Consider the following 14,087-nt stretch of genomic DNA (forward strand, 5'->3'; position numbering starts at 1 on the left):
AAGATCTTTTGACCCTAGCTGTATTTATCAGATTATGTTCTAGTGCTAGAAATCCATCTTTATGCACTGTTCTCTGCTAGCAGTTGTCAGAAGCAGCTCCCCACTACTGGGTCTGTGTTATAGATTCAACAGGCTTTGATTAAGCACTAACACAGAGCAGCAACAATTACAAGAGAACTTTGTTACAAAGTTGTAGAATTTTAGTGGTCTTACTCCTCAGCATACTAAGAATTAAAGGAGGGCTAATAGAGGCTGATACACAATTAGAACCTTACGCTCCTTCTGAGCAAACAAAATATATTTTCATATACCTAGAGTACAAATACAGGTGATAAACGTTTGAAAGATGTCTTTTATACCCTTAAGTCAGAAATAAAAGTTTTTTCTAATACAAATGAATTAATGAATTGCCTAGAGATAAAGAACATGTGGATTTCTCAAGTCTTAGAAAATTAGTTTCTACAAGGCTACAATGACAATTCAACTTTTACCAAGCTTCCTAGCTGGTACAGTTGAATGCTTATAAACTCAGTTGGCTGAGAGGCCACAATACCAGGTCACTGCACCCACTTTTGTGCCAGGCTAGGTCTGTTGTGCCAACAACAAGTTTTGTTAGGGTTTTTTTTAGTGGCGCTTCCCCCCACACTCACACAATCAAAATAATATGGTAGCACGTAGCAAAAAAAGATTTAGTGGGATTGAAGACCTGATTTTATATAACTAATACACTGCCATATCAGTTCATCGTAATAGCATTCAGAGAATAGAACTACACTGGTTTGCTTTTTCACAAAACAGTGTATAAATGCTCAGGAGCAGAGAAAACAAAACAATCTAAGTGTTTTACATTCACACTCCAAAACACGAACACTAAAATTAGAGCTTATTTCCTTTGACCAAATTAAAGGATTACAGCCATTCTGTCACAAAATAACACAGTTGATGTTATACAATGGTTGTCTTATTTGATTAATTCATTTCACATTTAAATTTTCCTGGAGTTGGCTTAACATATTACACAAGTTTGGATCTTCCTTTAAACTTCTTCAATTCTTTGTTGGCTAGATAGTCTTTCCTATGAATCTACACCTAATTCTCTCATGACTTCATTTCTGGGTGAATCTACATACATAAAACTTACTCAAACCTAGTGTGTCAGCCATGAACAACCAGAGGAAGCCAGCAAAATCCTCCTCCCCAAGCCATTAGTAGCTAATAGAAAGATGTGGGCTAAGCATGTATTTTAGTTCATTTCCATGTTCCACAAAGCGGGAAAACATGTTGAAACTCATTAGGAAGAGCAATATCTGCAACAGTAGAAAAAAAGGAATGCTTATTGTAGGAAGTGGTTTATTCTCACAGAGAAGAAAAAAAAAAAAGATTGTCTTAATTTCAGTGACAACTATTTCAAATGTCTGTATTGGTAGTTTCCTAATGAATTTTTAAACCCAGAACAGAGACTTTGTTGATAAACTATGTAGAGAACAGAAATATTGTAACTGTTGGAGAAAACTTAAAATTTTAGGAATATTGGATGGGAAACCAGAGGAAGGATTTCAAGAGTCTAAGTTACTAAATAACAGGCAAGAAACTTCAGTAACTGTTTCATGTAGCTGGAAATAAAGAATGATTGGAACACCACAAAACCAGTAAAGAACTATAAGCGCTTGAGTAAGACTTTGAATGAAACTCTGCTTTATTTCCTGCTGATAAATTTCCTTGCAATAAAGCTTGACCTTATCGAAGGACCTCAAATAATTACCCCAACATTACACCCTGAAACCATTTCTTCATAAACTGCAAAAGATGAGTGGGTACTTTAGAATCTCTAATGTACTTAGTACATTAGTACTCTAATGCACCCTCACGTACTGATGATGCTCCTCTTACCTTATTATCTGAAACAGCCTGAGGTACCTTGTTAGTGACACTCATCAAGTCATTAGGTCAAACCTGAACTTGCCAGAAACAAAATATCAAGACTCTTAAGTCTCTCCACACATAAAATACCTCCTGTCAGGTCACATTTCATTAAATATCCAAAACACATCATCTTTATGCATAACTGATACAGTAAAGACTTGGGTTTGGGGTTTTTTTGAACATATGGAAGAACTGTAGTAAGCAATCTTATCTGAAACCTGAGAATCCTAAGGAATAATTTTATTAACAACTGTAAGCTTTTTTTTTCTTGTGAAATTTCAACATCATCATCTTCTTCCCTGACTTTTTTTTTAAATGAGAAATTCATTCTCACTAATTGTCTCTCATTTTAGGCTTGATTATGCAAACAGGGTATAAGCATTCAAAGAACCACCTCAGTTCAACACAAGTGACATTCTAGTGCTTTCTCAAAAGAAAAACACAGTAAACTTCAAAAAGTTGAAAAATAAATCAGTGGCAAAGGTGGATACTGCCACCATGTGGTATAAAACGAACAAAATAAGAAGTTTTTACATTAAATAAAGGTCCATGTACCAAGAAACTTGTTTCTAGCACAACTTTAATTATTATTATCTACTATCCTGTTAAATTGCTGCAGCAAAAGTTAACACGGATGTCAGTCAAGTCTCAAAAGGCTAAAACCCTCCTGCAGAATTTTATTAAATCAGAGCACATTAAATGCACAATGAAGGAAAATGCTCATGTAAATGAAAGTTAACAGGATTAACTTAATATCAATTATGAGTAGAGATGATGACACAAAATAATGCTGAAGCACACAAATGCACCAATTTTACTGACCACTTTTTTTAATTCAATCATAAAGAGAAATTAAAACAATATGAATTTCACAAGATAATCCTGTATAATTAATATCTCTCTACATCTGATTATTCCACAAGTAAATTTTGAGGAAAAAAAGGCAGTAACTAAAGAATAATTCCAGAAGTAGTAAAATGACAGTGGCGTTTAAGTTCCTGATAGCCAAGACTTGGATAAATATACTCTGGGTACCTGAAACTGTCTTATCACAACTCCAGACTTATGTGGAACTAAACTAAAATACAAATCATCCTAGCTGTATACATACCAAGAATACTATAAACATTTATAAAATGTTTAATTAAAACCTTAAAAACAACATTTCTTTTACAGAGTTTCAACTCCTTTACTCTTTGAAAAATCACAATTAAATATATTTAGGTAATTTTTTTTCTCTACTTCTGACATTTATACCTTACATGAAATCAAACTAACTTTTCCTTTTGTACAGAAGTAAATAGGAAACTTAAAATATAAGAAGTTGAAAAACATAACAAGAGAAGATGCAACCCCAAAGAATTCTTAAAAAATGCAATTTTATAACATTAAAACAAAAAGGTGAAGCAAATTACTACCAAGACATCACCATCTCGAAAACTATACACTGAACCACCCTTATGTCTTCAACCTCTGCTGTATGGATCGCCTGTCTCAGCTTCCCCACCTTGAACCTTGTCCTCACAACATAGCTGGTAAGAGTCTACCCCAAACAGTCTCGTGAGCAAATCTTGCAGCGTAGCCATAACATAAAATTAGCTGCTATGCAAGAACGTATGTAGCACATTTCCCTCTTCCTTCCCTCTCCGCTCCCTTCTCCCACCAGTAATTTTTGTACGTTAAAGCTTTTATATGCAATACACAAATAATGATTTGGAGAATGAGGTTTTTTTACTCTCTATATATATTTACACAGTTTCTTAATTGAGATAATTAAGGTGCACAGACCTCTGTCAGATGCTTCAGCTGGGATTTGTACCCACTTAGTTCTTCTGTTAGGCTCTCCTTTTTCATCTGTAGATCACTTAGCTCTTTTCTTAAGGAATGGACTACTTCATAGAATCGGATCTAGGAGAACAAGATATATATTCAAAATGGAGTCTAGCAAAATTGCAATTGCAAAACTACAATCCCCAAAACAAATCAGCTCAACATTTTATGACAATAATTCACCAAATGATTTCTAGTGCATCCCAGAAACCTGGTTGAGGCCGGGGGGTGGGGAAATGTCAAAGCAAAGACAATGTCTTTCTTCAGCCTTTGACAGCAGCAGCTAAATTATCAGTTTGTGTTTGGCACTGAATAATAAAAAAAGCAGAATAAAGGTAAAGATATACATTTCTATTCAACTAAGGCAGCTCCCAGTCAGGCTGCCCAATTAAGAAATACAGCTACTAATGGACTACGTTGTCCCACCCTCTTACTTGTGCCAACTCTAAAGCCTATTTGATTAACAGTGTAAAAAGAAAAAAAAAGCCTATTTAGCAATAAACCAACTTAACTTGCTAACTTCCCCCAAGCCAATATAAATTTTTATGGGATGTGTAGAAATGGAGAGAGATTAGTTTTGTTTTCTGCCAGTTCAGTGTGCTGAATCTGCACCAAGAAAAACGCAAGAGCAAGCACAAGAGCAATGCAAGGAAGCGGGAACAGCACATAACCAGGAAGAACTGTGACACACTCCACATACACGCTTTCATCAGTAACATTGCTATATGGGTTCATCTGCATCGTGCAACTAAGCCTCTGAAAGACTCTGCTGAATTAACACTGAAAAAAAGCCTTGTAAAGGGATTTTTTTTTAAAAATAAGTCTAACACATACTCCTCTCTTCCCCCACTCCAGTCATAGGCATAGTTTCAGACAAATAAGTCTCAGATCCATAAAACTTTTCCAGAGCATTTCTACTGAACAAGAAAAAATACTAGAAAACACAGTAGTAAAACCACAAAGTCAGTAGCAAGACAAAAAGACACAAAACAAAGAAAGAGCTTTTTTGAAATACACCCACACGCATGTACACAGAGGTTATTACTCCCAGATTAACTTGATACATTAAAAAGTTTGTTTTGGGGGATGAAAATGAAAGAATAGTTAACTAAGCAGTATTTTCATGCAAAATCTACTCCATACCCCCATCATTAACTCTTTGTTTGATATATGATTAAAGAAGAAATACAAGCAAGAAAGCACAGATAAAGTAAGCATTCAAGAGCAAGCTGTACTTCACTTCCATGCAGAAGGAAGACAGGTCTCTGTTTTGCTACCTGTAAAGAGCAGAAGACAAAGAACAGTTCCAGGTATATTCCATATAATTGACAGCATACAATTCTAAAAAAACACAGAAGCCATGGAAATTTACGATGTAAACATAGGTGTAGTTTGCTTTATACAATAAAGCAAGTGTCCAACATGACTAAAAGGTTATTAGTAAGGCAGAAAAGTGAAATTTTCTAAAAAGTGCTGGGGGGTTTTTGTTTTGTTTTTCATTTTCAAGTTTTTCCAAATGCGTGCTTGTTGAAAGTTGCAGTTGTTTTAATTTGTTGTGAACAAGAGAGCTCCACTTTTCATCCTTACCTTTAGATGCAATACAAAACCACAAGCTAAAACAGGACATATGCTATAAATTTAAAGTTACTTTTGACTGAAAAAAAATAAAAGCTTTCCCAAAATATAGTTGCTATTTTACTTTATTTTTTTTTTTAAGATGGTAACAAGGAATTCTCAATTTGTTATCTCTACATTCACACATAAAATGAACAAAATTAAGGATGGTTTTTAAAACTACAATTCAGTTACACCCAAAATAAGGTATGGTAATTTTTTTGGCTTGACCTGAAAATTCTAAATGACAAATTGAACCATCAGATGGTACAGTTAAAACTATAAATTATCTCTCTTCTGGTAAGTGAACTAACTGCGTATTATTGCCTTATTTTACTGCTTCATTACTACTTTTTTCTTGCAGTATTCTATTCCTTCAATATTTAAGGAGTTTTTTTCACATCCATCTGTGAAATCACATGGCTTCTAATGGCTTTGCGTGAAATCAAACACTGAAGTTAATTTTGTAGTTTCCTTCTAACTTCCAAACTAAAACAAACAAACCCCAAACTTTAGAAATGTGCATACAAAGCAGTAAGCACAATTTTAGACTCTTAACTACAGCTTCTGCTGACAAGTTTTCATCTATTTGGATTCTCTAAGAACTGACCAACTGAATTCCAGTCAAATCCTTTTTTCCCCAAAAAAAGTGATTACATTTTTTTTTTCTTAAAAATAACCTTGACTGTCACTAATTGGTAACCATTCAAAACATCGTGGGTTTTCTTTTAAACCACACCCAGTTTTTCCCTTAAGATCTTGTATTTTTACTGTGATTTCCCTAGGAAACTTAATTTATGCCATTATGCCACATTTACTTCCCAAACCACAACGAACCTAAACCAGATTACCCAGTCTAGATGACATGGGATACAGGTATCAAAGACAACGGTATCTGCACAGCCTTCCCAAGAAGAGATCAATCCATAGTAATAAGAAAGTGCAAATGAATACAGCAGATGAGGGGAAGGTTGTAGCAGAAGTTCAACTGTCATTATTATTTAGCTTGCTTGATAGCCAATAAATATTCATGTAACTCAGCAGTCAAAGCACACAATGCCTCTTGGCAAGTCAAAACTTAGTGTAATGGGACTTCATAAACAACTGCATATCTTAAATATTACAACTTTATATAGATGTGCTGTGAGGAAAAAGTTACCACCTTCTAGGCAATTTTTAAAAAACTCTTAGCATGTGCCCACCACATTTTATGGAATACCAGAGTTAAGCTAAAAATGGGTGGGTGCAGAGGATGAGAAAGGTGGCTTCTGTTAAGTAAAGTTACATGAAAGTAGTTGCATCAGTTAACTGCCTTCTTAAACAAAGAGTAACTGAGCTGTAATTAGCAAAATGATGCAACTGAAAGAGATGGAGATTAAAATTGGATCAAGCAGAATTCACAGATACCATTTTTAAACAACTTGGTGAAAAAGTTTTACAGGAGAGCACACAAGAGGCTCACCTTACTGAACAAATTAAGCGATTCAGCTGACAAGCACCAATTCAACAACTTGAAGTGCTTTAAAATTTTGCATATACTGTTTCAAAAATAATTCTTATAAATGGTCAAAAAAAAATTAAGTTTTTACATATAGGTTCAAAACAAAAAAGTGTGATTTTAAACGAAAGATGTGTAAAACATAATTTTTCATTTGTCATCACCATTAACATTAAACATTGCCCAGTCTTTGCTTTTACATATCACTTGCACCCCTTTGTGGAAGAACAGTGAAAAACATCTCGCATTTGTTTAAATGCTAGTATTTTAAACTTGCAATAGCTCTATCCGCAAAATCTGTATTCAAGCACTTTCTGCTGTTTGTCCAGTATAACAGGTTTCAAATAAAGTGAAAGCATTACACTTTATTACATACATTTACTTATATCATGGGGAATTGTAAGGCAGTATTTTACAACTGATAAATAGAAACAGAGTATAGAAATTTCTTGCTCAGGTTTTCTCTAAGCTGAACACTTCCTCGACGAGGAGAATTTTACCCTAGTATCAGTACACTATACTACTAGTCTGCACACAGATCTGGAGCCAGTTTTTACCTAAGAAACATATAATTCCTCCTTATGTAAGCAAAGCAGAGAACAGCATCAGAAAAATTACTTTCCCCCTTCAACTTTCATTTCCTAATCTTCAGAAGCCAAATGGATGTATAGAGAGGATATGCAAAGCAGTTCTGTAGCCTCCCAGCAGCTGTATCAGCTGACTAACTCAAATTAACCATGAACAATCACTGAGCTTAACTAATACTCTCAGGTTCACGCTGATTCTGTTGCCAAAAAAAGTTGAGAGAAGCAGAAAACAATATATCTTTAGTAATGTCTTCTCCAGAAAAAAGAAAAAAAAATTAATTTGGCCAAGAAAGGACTTCTTCAGATGAAAAAGTGACATGTGTAAAGAGGAAAGGGGCTTCACGGAATACATAACTACTGGAGTTTGAATCACAGACAAAAGTAGCATTTACTGGTTGAACATAAGAGCAAAAGAAAGGTAGATTAGGAGTAGAATGTGGTTGTTACCCACCTCTGCTGCTTCACATCTTTTTTAGAGTTTCTTTATATTCACAAATACAATCTAAGCACTCTAACTGCGCTGTGACAGCTTCACTTAAAGCAGCTGGGAAGGCTACTAACTCCTGGTATCCATCCTGCCTGGCTACACAGACTTTCATACTGACTGTCAATCAACTCCTGAAGTGCTAGAGTTTCCTGCCCACCAACTTCAAGCAAGCTGACATGGATTTCAGTTTGTGTTAAAAATCTGGTTTATTGACCATGGTGGTACCGGAATCAACAAACACCCCTCAAATACTTCTATGGAGGGCAGTGGGTACAGTAGACAGCTAGGAGGTAATAACCTAATAGGTCCCAAGCTAAGTGTTCTTGTTTATCACTCAGAGCCTTAAGATCTTCCTAGTACTTTCAAAAGACCAAGTTTTGGAACTTATGAAAAAAGGCTCCCAAGAACATCCTTTAGATAAGAACAACAAGTTTTACTTCTCCATGCATATCTAAAGCACAGTATACCATGACTTTCATCCAGCAAGAGAACTCATTCACACAGCATTTATTCCTCAAGACATGCACTAAGCATTTTAACATTATATTAATTACAGCTTCCTTAATAACTAGCTCTATAGGTAAGTACAATGCTAATACTTCAGTGAATTAAGGTTTACAGGTCTAAATCCTCTTTATTCTCAGAAGTGAGCCCGGATGCTCTGAACATGCCCCACAGTCTGTGAAGGTACTGTCTTTTTATTGCAACCAGAGTACCCCTCTGCCCCTCCTTCTACCCATAAGCCATAATTAACAAAGTTCTTAAATCAAGAAAATAAGTCTTAAAGTATACTTTGAGGTACACTATCTCCTGCATTTAGTCAGATAGGAAAGGGCCAGATGGAAAGCATGAGGGAAAGTAACAAGTGTTTGCAAGAGCCATCTCAACTTGTGGTTCTGGCAAGATTAGTTTCAAACTCCTATTTTCAGCCTGCTGTATTTCATATCATCAAAGTGTGCCCACCATTTATTTGCAACACCTCATCTGCTGAACATCAACAGTTAATCTCTTTAAAACAGAGTCTGGGGTTAAAAGGTTCCCCTCTTTACTGGAATCCAGTCATAATGGACTGATGCAGAAGCACATCTGCCTCTGAAGCTCCTTCATTTATAGCAGGGGAAGAATAAGAATTCTAAGAATATAGACTGGCTTCTACTATATGCACATTCCTTTAATTCTAAACAAAAGCAATTTACAACTTGTGGTGGGTTGACCCTGGCCAGCAGTCAAGCACCCATAAGGCTGCTCACTCACTCACTGCCTCCAGTGGGAGCAGGACAGAGGAGAGAGTGGGAAGAGCAAAAGCAAGAAAACTCAGGTGTCAAGTTTTCTCAACAGTTTAATTAGCGAAGGAGAGAGGTGAATTTAAAAAATAAAATAAAAAAAAAAAGGCCACAACGACAATCACTCACCACCTCCCACAAGCAGACCTATGCCCAGCCAGTCTCTGAGCTATAACCACCCTGGAAGCCACTCACCACCTCCTCTTTCCTCCTCCACCTCCAGTTTATATTGCTGAGCATGATGTTAGGTAGTATGGAATACTCCTTTGGGCAATTCGGGTCAACTGTCCAGCTCTGTACCCTCTCAATCTCATGACCACCCCTAGCTTGCTGAGGACAGTGGGAGGCAGAATGGGGAAAAAAGTAAGCCTTGATTAGGTGTGCAAGAACTGTCCAGCAATAGCAAACACACTGGTGTGTTACCAACTCTGTTTTCGCCACAAATCCAAAGCACAGCAAGATTCAGGCTGCTACGAAGAAAGTTAACTCCATCTCAGCCAGACCCAGGATACAGCTATATTTTAAACCAATAGAAAACACAATACTCACAGAAACATATTCAGGGATAGAAAGCTGACCTTCAGGAAGAGACTTTAGCTTCTCATAGCAATCATCTGTTAATTCCAAGTCTCGCAAACTACGACGGATATCTCCAGCCCTCTCCCTTAACTGATGATTCGTTTCCTCCAGTTGCTTCTGCCTCAATAAAATAGTTTCCATTTCTTGTTTCATCAGAGCCTGATGTTTTCTTCAAGATTGATTTGAAAACAGATGACATTAAGCAGTGAGTAATACAAGTGACAAACCTTCACAATACCCTGGCAAGGGCATGAGTTATACTCATTTTGTAGAGGGGAAAATTTAGAGAGTTTAGGTAACTAGCACATGAGCGTACACCACCATGGTTACACAATCCTATCAGACACAGCACATATAAAAAGCCAGGAACTTCATAGTCATTGACAATACAAAGCTGGATCTGAGAAGTGATAATTAATCTCCACATATGCTGACTTGAATTTATAAATTAGTCTTAATTTACCAATTAAAAGGTTTAAAACATGAAAAAGCGTATTTCCACACAAAACCCAAGGAATTACTAAAGCACTAAGTAAAGCAACAGTAACTTCAATTTGTGTCTTACCAAGTTCCAGCATATACATGCTTATGGCTTATTCCACACACAATCCTTCATTTTCTACCCAGTGTAACATACAAAGTTGGGGTCCTTTTAAAAAACAAAATCCACAAACACCACTACACTTAAACATGCAACTATTTCTAGCCTTAAAACACCATCATTACAATTATCACCAGCAACATGGTATTATAAGGCAGGAGAAACTCCACATCACTTAGAGATGTTTCAAAGTGTTTATTTTATTTTATTTAGATCAAAGGTGACTGACCACATTTTTGGAGGTTTTAGCTGTAACTCTTGAAGACATATTCAAATAAAATAATTCTTCAAAACACAAGAATTCCTACATTATATAAAAATTAATATTGAAAATGCTAGCTAGTACTACAAGGTGATGTCTACCCCACTGGTTTCAAAAAGACAAAAGAAAGTCCCAGGTCAGCAAAGCAGTCACACAAGGACATATTCTGCACATAGTGTACGGTTCTGTTAAACAGGGACGAGAAGGGAGGTAAAGACAAACGGGAAAACTAATGAAAAGACTGGGGAAAGTAGATCGACTTTTTTATGCTTATTAATAACAATTTCTACATCAGTACTTTTTTAGTGAGCACTCCTCAGATAACTCAAGTATGGGCAACATAAAAATATTCCATTCTGGTGCAAACAACAGAATGACAGACATTTTTCTGACAGTCAGCTGCTCTTAGTTGAAAGACTTTGCTATAACTAATCTCAGGTCTGGCTTCATATCCCTAAATCTATTCTAGACTTACTACAGAATATAATTGGGACTTAGTCACATCCTGTGAGCTGTGCATCCTCTACTGTAACATGACACTATTAAGTAATGCTCTTCCTTCACAGGTGTTAAAACATTTAATTGACAAAGTAATTGGGAGAAGCCCGCTACCCAGTCTATTTTCAGCTGTAGGTTAACTCAAAACGTTTCAGAAAAGCAAGATTAAAAATTTCTACATCATCAACTGAAAGCATTTCTGACCAATAAGCAATCCTAACTGGAATACTAAACATTATCCCCTTACCTTTCCCAAATCATCTAGGCTTCAGAGTTATTAAAAATGCAGTTTAAATTGATGCAAAGTCTGTCCCCTCTACTCACTGCTTTTGCTCTTTACTGGTTTTAAGAATGTTCTTACTCCCAGTTCCTCTGAAATTTTGAATCCAGGTAACAATAAAACCAAAACCACAAACGGCAGTCAGTGAGATCTGAATTCAAATTTGCTTATATGCAAATTAAATGTATAAGTTCAATGTTTAGAATGAAAAATAATATAGTCTGCAAAATAAATCCTATTCCTGCAATTCGTAATCACGTTTCCATTAAATTTCCATGAATTAATTTAAATTCCTAAGTTATGAAACATGAAGTTCTTAGTTTTACTTCCATCATACCTAGCATCTTCTTGCTGTAATGCCAGCTGACTATCCAGTCGTAAAGACAACAGCTGCTTTTGATGGATTGCGTCATTAAGCTTCTCTTCTAGCTCTTCAATCTAAATATAAATATAAAATGAAGAAAAGATGTTACCTTGGTAATGTTCAAAAAATACTTTACAAAAAGAAGAAAGTGAATAGCCCAATGCTCTGGGAAGTGTAATAATGATTGTTTAACAAGACCTCTAAATATGCCAAGACTTCATAAATTATGATATGGATTTTGCCCTAATGAAGTAAAAATAAGAAAAGACTTAGTTCTAAAACTGATCATTTTCAGCAAAATAGCTGTTTGCTCAGCTAATTTCAAACTAGGTTTAAACTCAAGAGCAGCAAGCCAGGAAAAGCAATATAAAGTAGGTTGTAAATGTGGACTGCACACAAATGCGGCAAAGCTTTTACATCTTCCTTAGTTTCATGTATCTTAGTGGAAACTTAACATAACAAAATCTCCTATTATTATCATGTTGGTATATTCTAGCCACATCTTTATTAACAGATCACTGAATAGCAGTCAGATTACTTTTTCTAGTATTCCACAAGTTCAGGTTAAAAGCCCTATTAAACCCCTTACAACAGTGACAAAATCATTCTTCATTTCTGAAACCAAAGAGGTCTTTTCCTTTTAGAAAAGGAAAAACTAATTGGACCCAACATATAATGATTTGGACAACTCAGCTAAGTTCTCCATCTTTGTTTCCTCCTTTTCTCATTTAAAAAAAACAAATGAAACCAACCAAACAAAAACCCCCCAAAACACAAAAAAGCAACTAAGTAGGCTTCCAGCATGCAATTGACAAAAATTCTTTTCAAAATAGAAGCTTCTATGATACTCTAAAAACACCAGAAACAAGAAAAAATTACACAACGAAAGAAACGCTTCTTACCTTGGTCAAATACTCTACTTTCAAGTTGTCAATCATCAAGTTTTTTTGAGATAATTCTATTTTAAGCAGTTGAACATTATGGAGCAACTCTTTCCGTTCAATCAACTGCTTCGTGATTTTAACAGTACCTTCTCTCTCTTCAGAGGAAGAAACATCATCAGTTGGTACTGTGGTTTCTAAGCTAATATCTTCAGACTCCAAGGAGCTAGAAATGTTTACTTTCCTGATTTCCTTCGAGCTTTTATGTGACATTTTCTTCCACTATTTGCAGAGCTTTTTGAAGTTATACCTTGTGATGAGTCCCCTGAAGAATCAACTGCAAGAATCAACACAATTAAGTGAAAGGCATTACATTATGAAAAATTAAGCAGTTAAAGAAGACTACTAAGCAATATTTCTCAGCATCACATTGAATGTATTTTTTTGCTCACCTAGGAAAAACATTTTAAGAAGCTCTGAAGAGGACAGTTGCCTGAGGACTATCTTCCTAAATAGTTACTAGCATTGGGTTTGACTGCAATAAGCTAAATACCGGTGTGAATCAAGCTTACTAGGAAGATGCTATAGCTAAATCAAGATGCACACCTGCCATTTATACTGTCAGAAGAGCATACACCGAAAACTCCCGGGATCCATGAGGCATACAGTGCCAGAGTACATCCAATAAGGGGCATATTGAGACTTGCTGGAAAAAATACTTTGATGGCCACCTTCCTCTCCTCTGAAGAAGCAGCTCCACTGTTCTTACTGGGCTAATTAAGAGTTCCAGATACTTTTACAACCACTCGGTACAGACCACAGCGTTTACTTAAGAGATGTACAGGCCAACGCAGGCTGTTTCAAGCCCTACCGAGGAAGGAGATGCTGCGCTCGGAGCCCAGGCCAGCACCAGCGGGGCTACCCTGCAGCGAGGGGCGCAGGGCCCGCCCAGGGCCAGCTCTCCCAGAGCCGGACCCCTACAATCTCCACAGGGCAGCGCCACCACCCCCTTCCCCACGGCAGAGGCAGCTCGGCGCAGCAGATGCTGTTCTACCCGACGGACGCCCGACTCTGCGGAAGGCAACATTCCGGACGATAACGGCAGCGACGGGCGTGGGAGAGCTGACCCAGGCTCACCGGAAAGGGAGAAAGGAGGCCCGAAGAGGCCCGCAGAGCCCCACATGCCGCCGCAGCCCCCGCGCCCCGCCGCGCACTTACCGCCACCGACGGCGCCGGGCGGGCTGGCGCACGCGCGCCCTTCCGCCTTCCCTCAGGGTGGCTGGGGCGGGGCTGCGCGACGCCATCACCACGGCGACCAAGCGGGGCCGCCGCGCGCCGCTTCCCGCGCTCTGCCGCGCGGTACGACGGGAGGCGGGGCCTCCCCCTTTCCGTTCCTTCCC

At 37.3% G+C, this 14,087-nt stretch overlaps 1 protein-coding gene across 2 annotated transcripts in view; it reads right to left on the reverse strand.

Annotated features, from left to right (window-relative positions):
* The window catches only part of PIBF1 (progesterone immunomodulatory binding factor 1), a 120,895-nt gene extending 106,853 nt beyond the window's left edge, over positions 1–14,042 (reverse strand). The window contains exons 1-5 of one of the 2 annotated variants that reach the window (XM_074859515.1): positions 13,906–14,042; positions 12,709–13,024; positions 11,780–11,880; positions 9,772–9,970; positions 3,712–3,831 (exon numbers count right to left, since the gene is read on the reverse strand). In XM_074859515.1, coding sequence (XP_074715616.1) covers positions 3,712–3,831; positions 9,772–9,970; positions 11,780–11,880; positions 12,709–12,960 — 672 coding nt within the window. In that variant the 5' untranslated portion in view covers positions 12,961–13,024; positions 13,906–14,042. Of the gene's footprint in view, positions 1–3,711; positions 3,832–9,771; positions 9,971–11,779; positions 11,881–12,708; positions 13,025–13,558 lie in introns of both variants that reach the window. The other variant, XM_074859516.1, reaches the window with a different exon arrangement.
* Positions 14,043–14,087: the final 45 nt, after the last annotated feature.

The sequence above is a fragment of the Strix uralensis genome, chromosome 2 (genome assembly GCF_047716275.1).
Source record: "Strix uralensis isolate ZFMK-TIS-50842 chromosome 2, bStrUra1, whole genome shotgun sequence".
Classification (NCBI taxonomy): Eukaryota; Metazoa; Chordata; class Aves; order Strigiformes; family Strigidae; genus Strix; species Strix uralensis.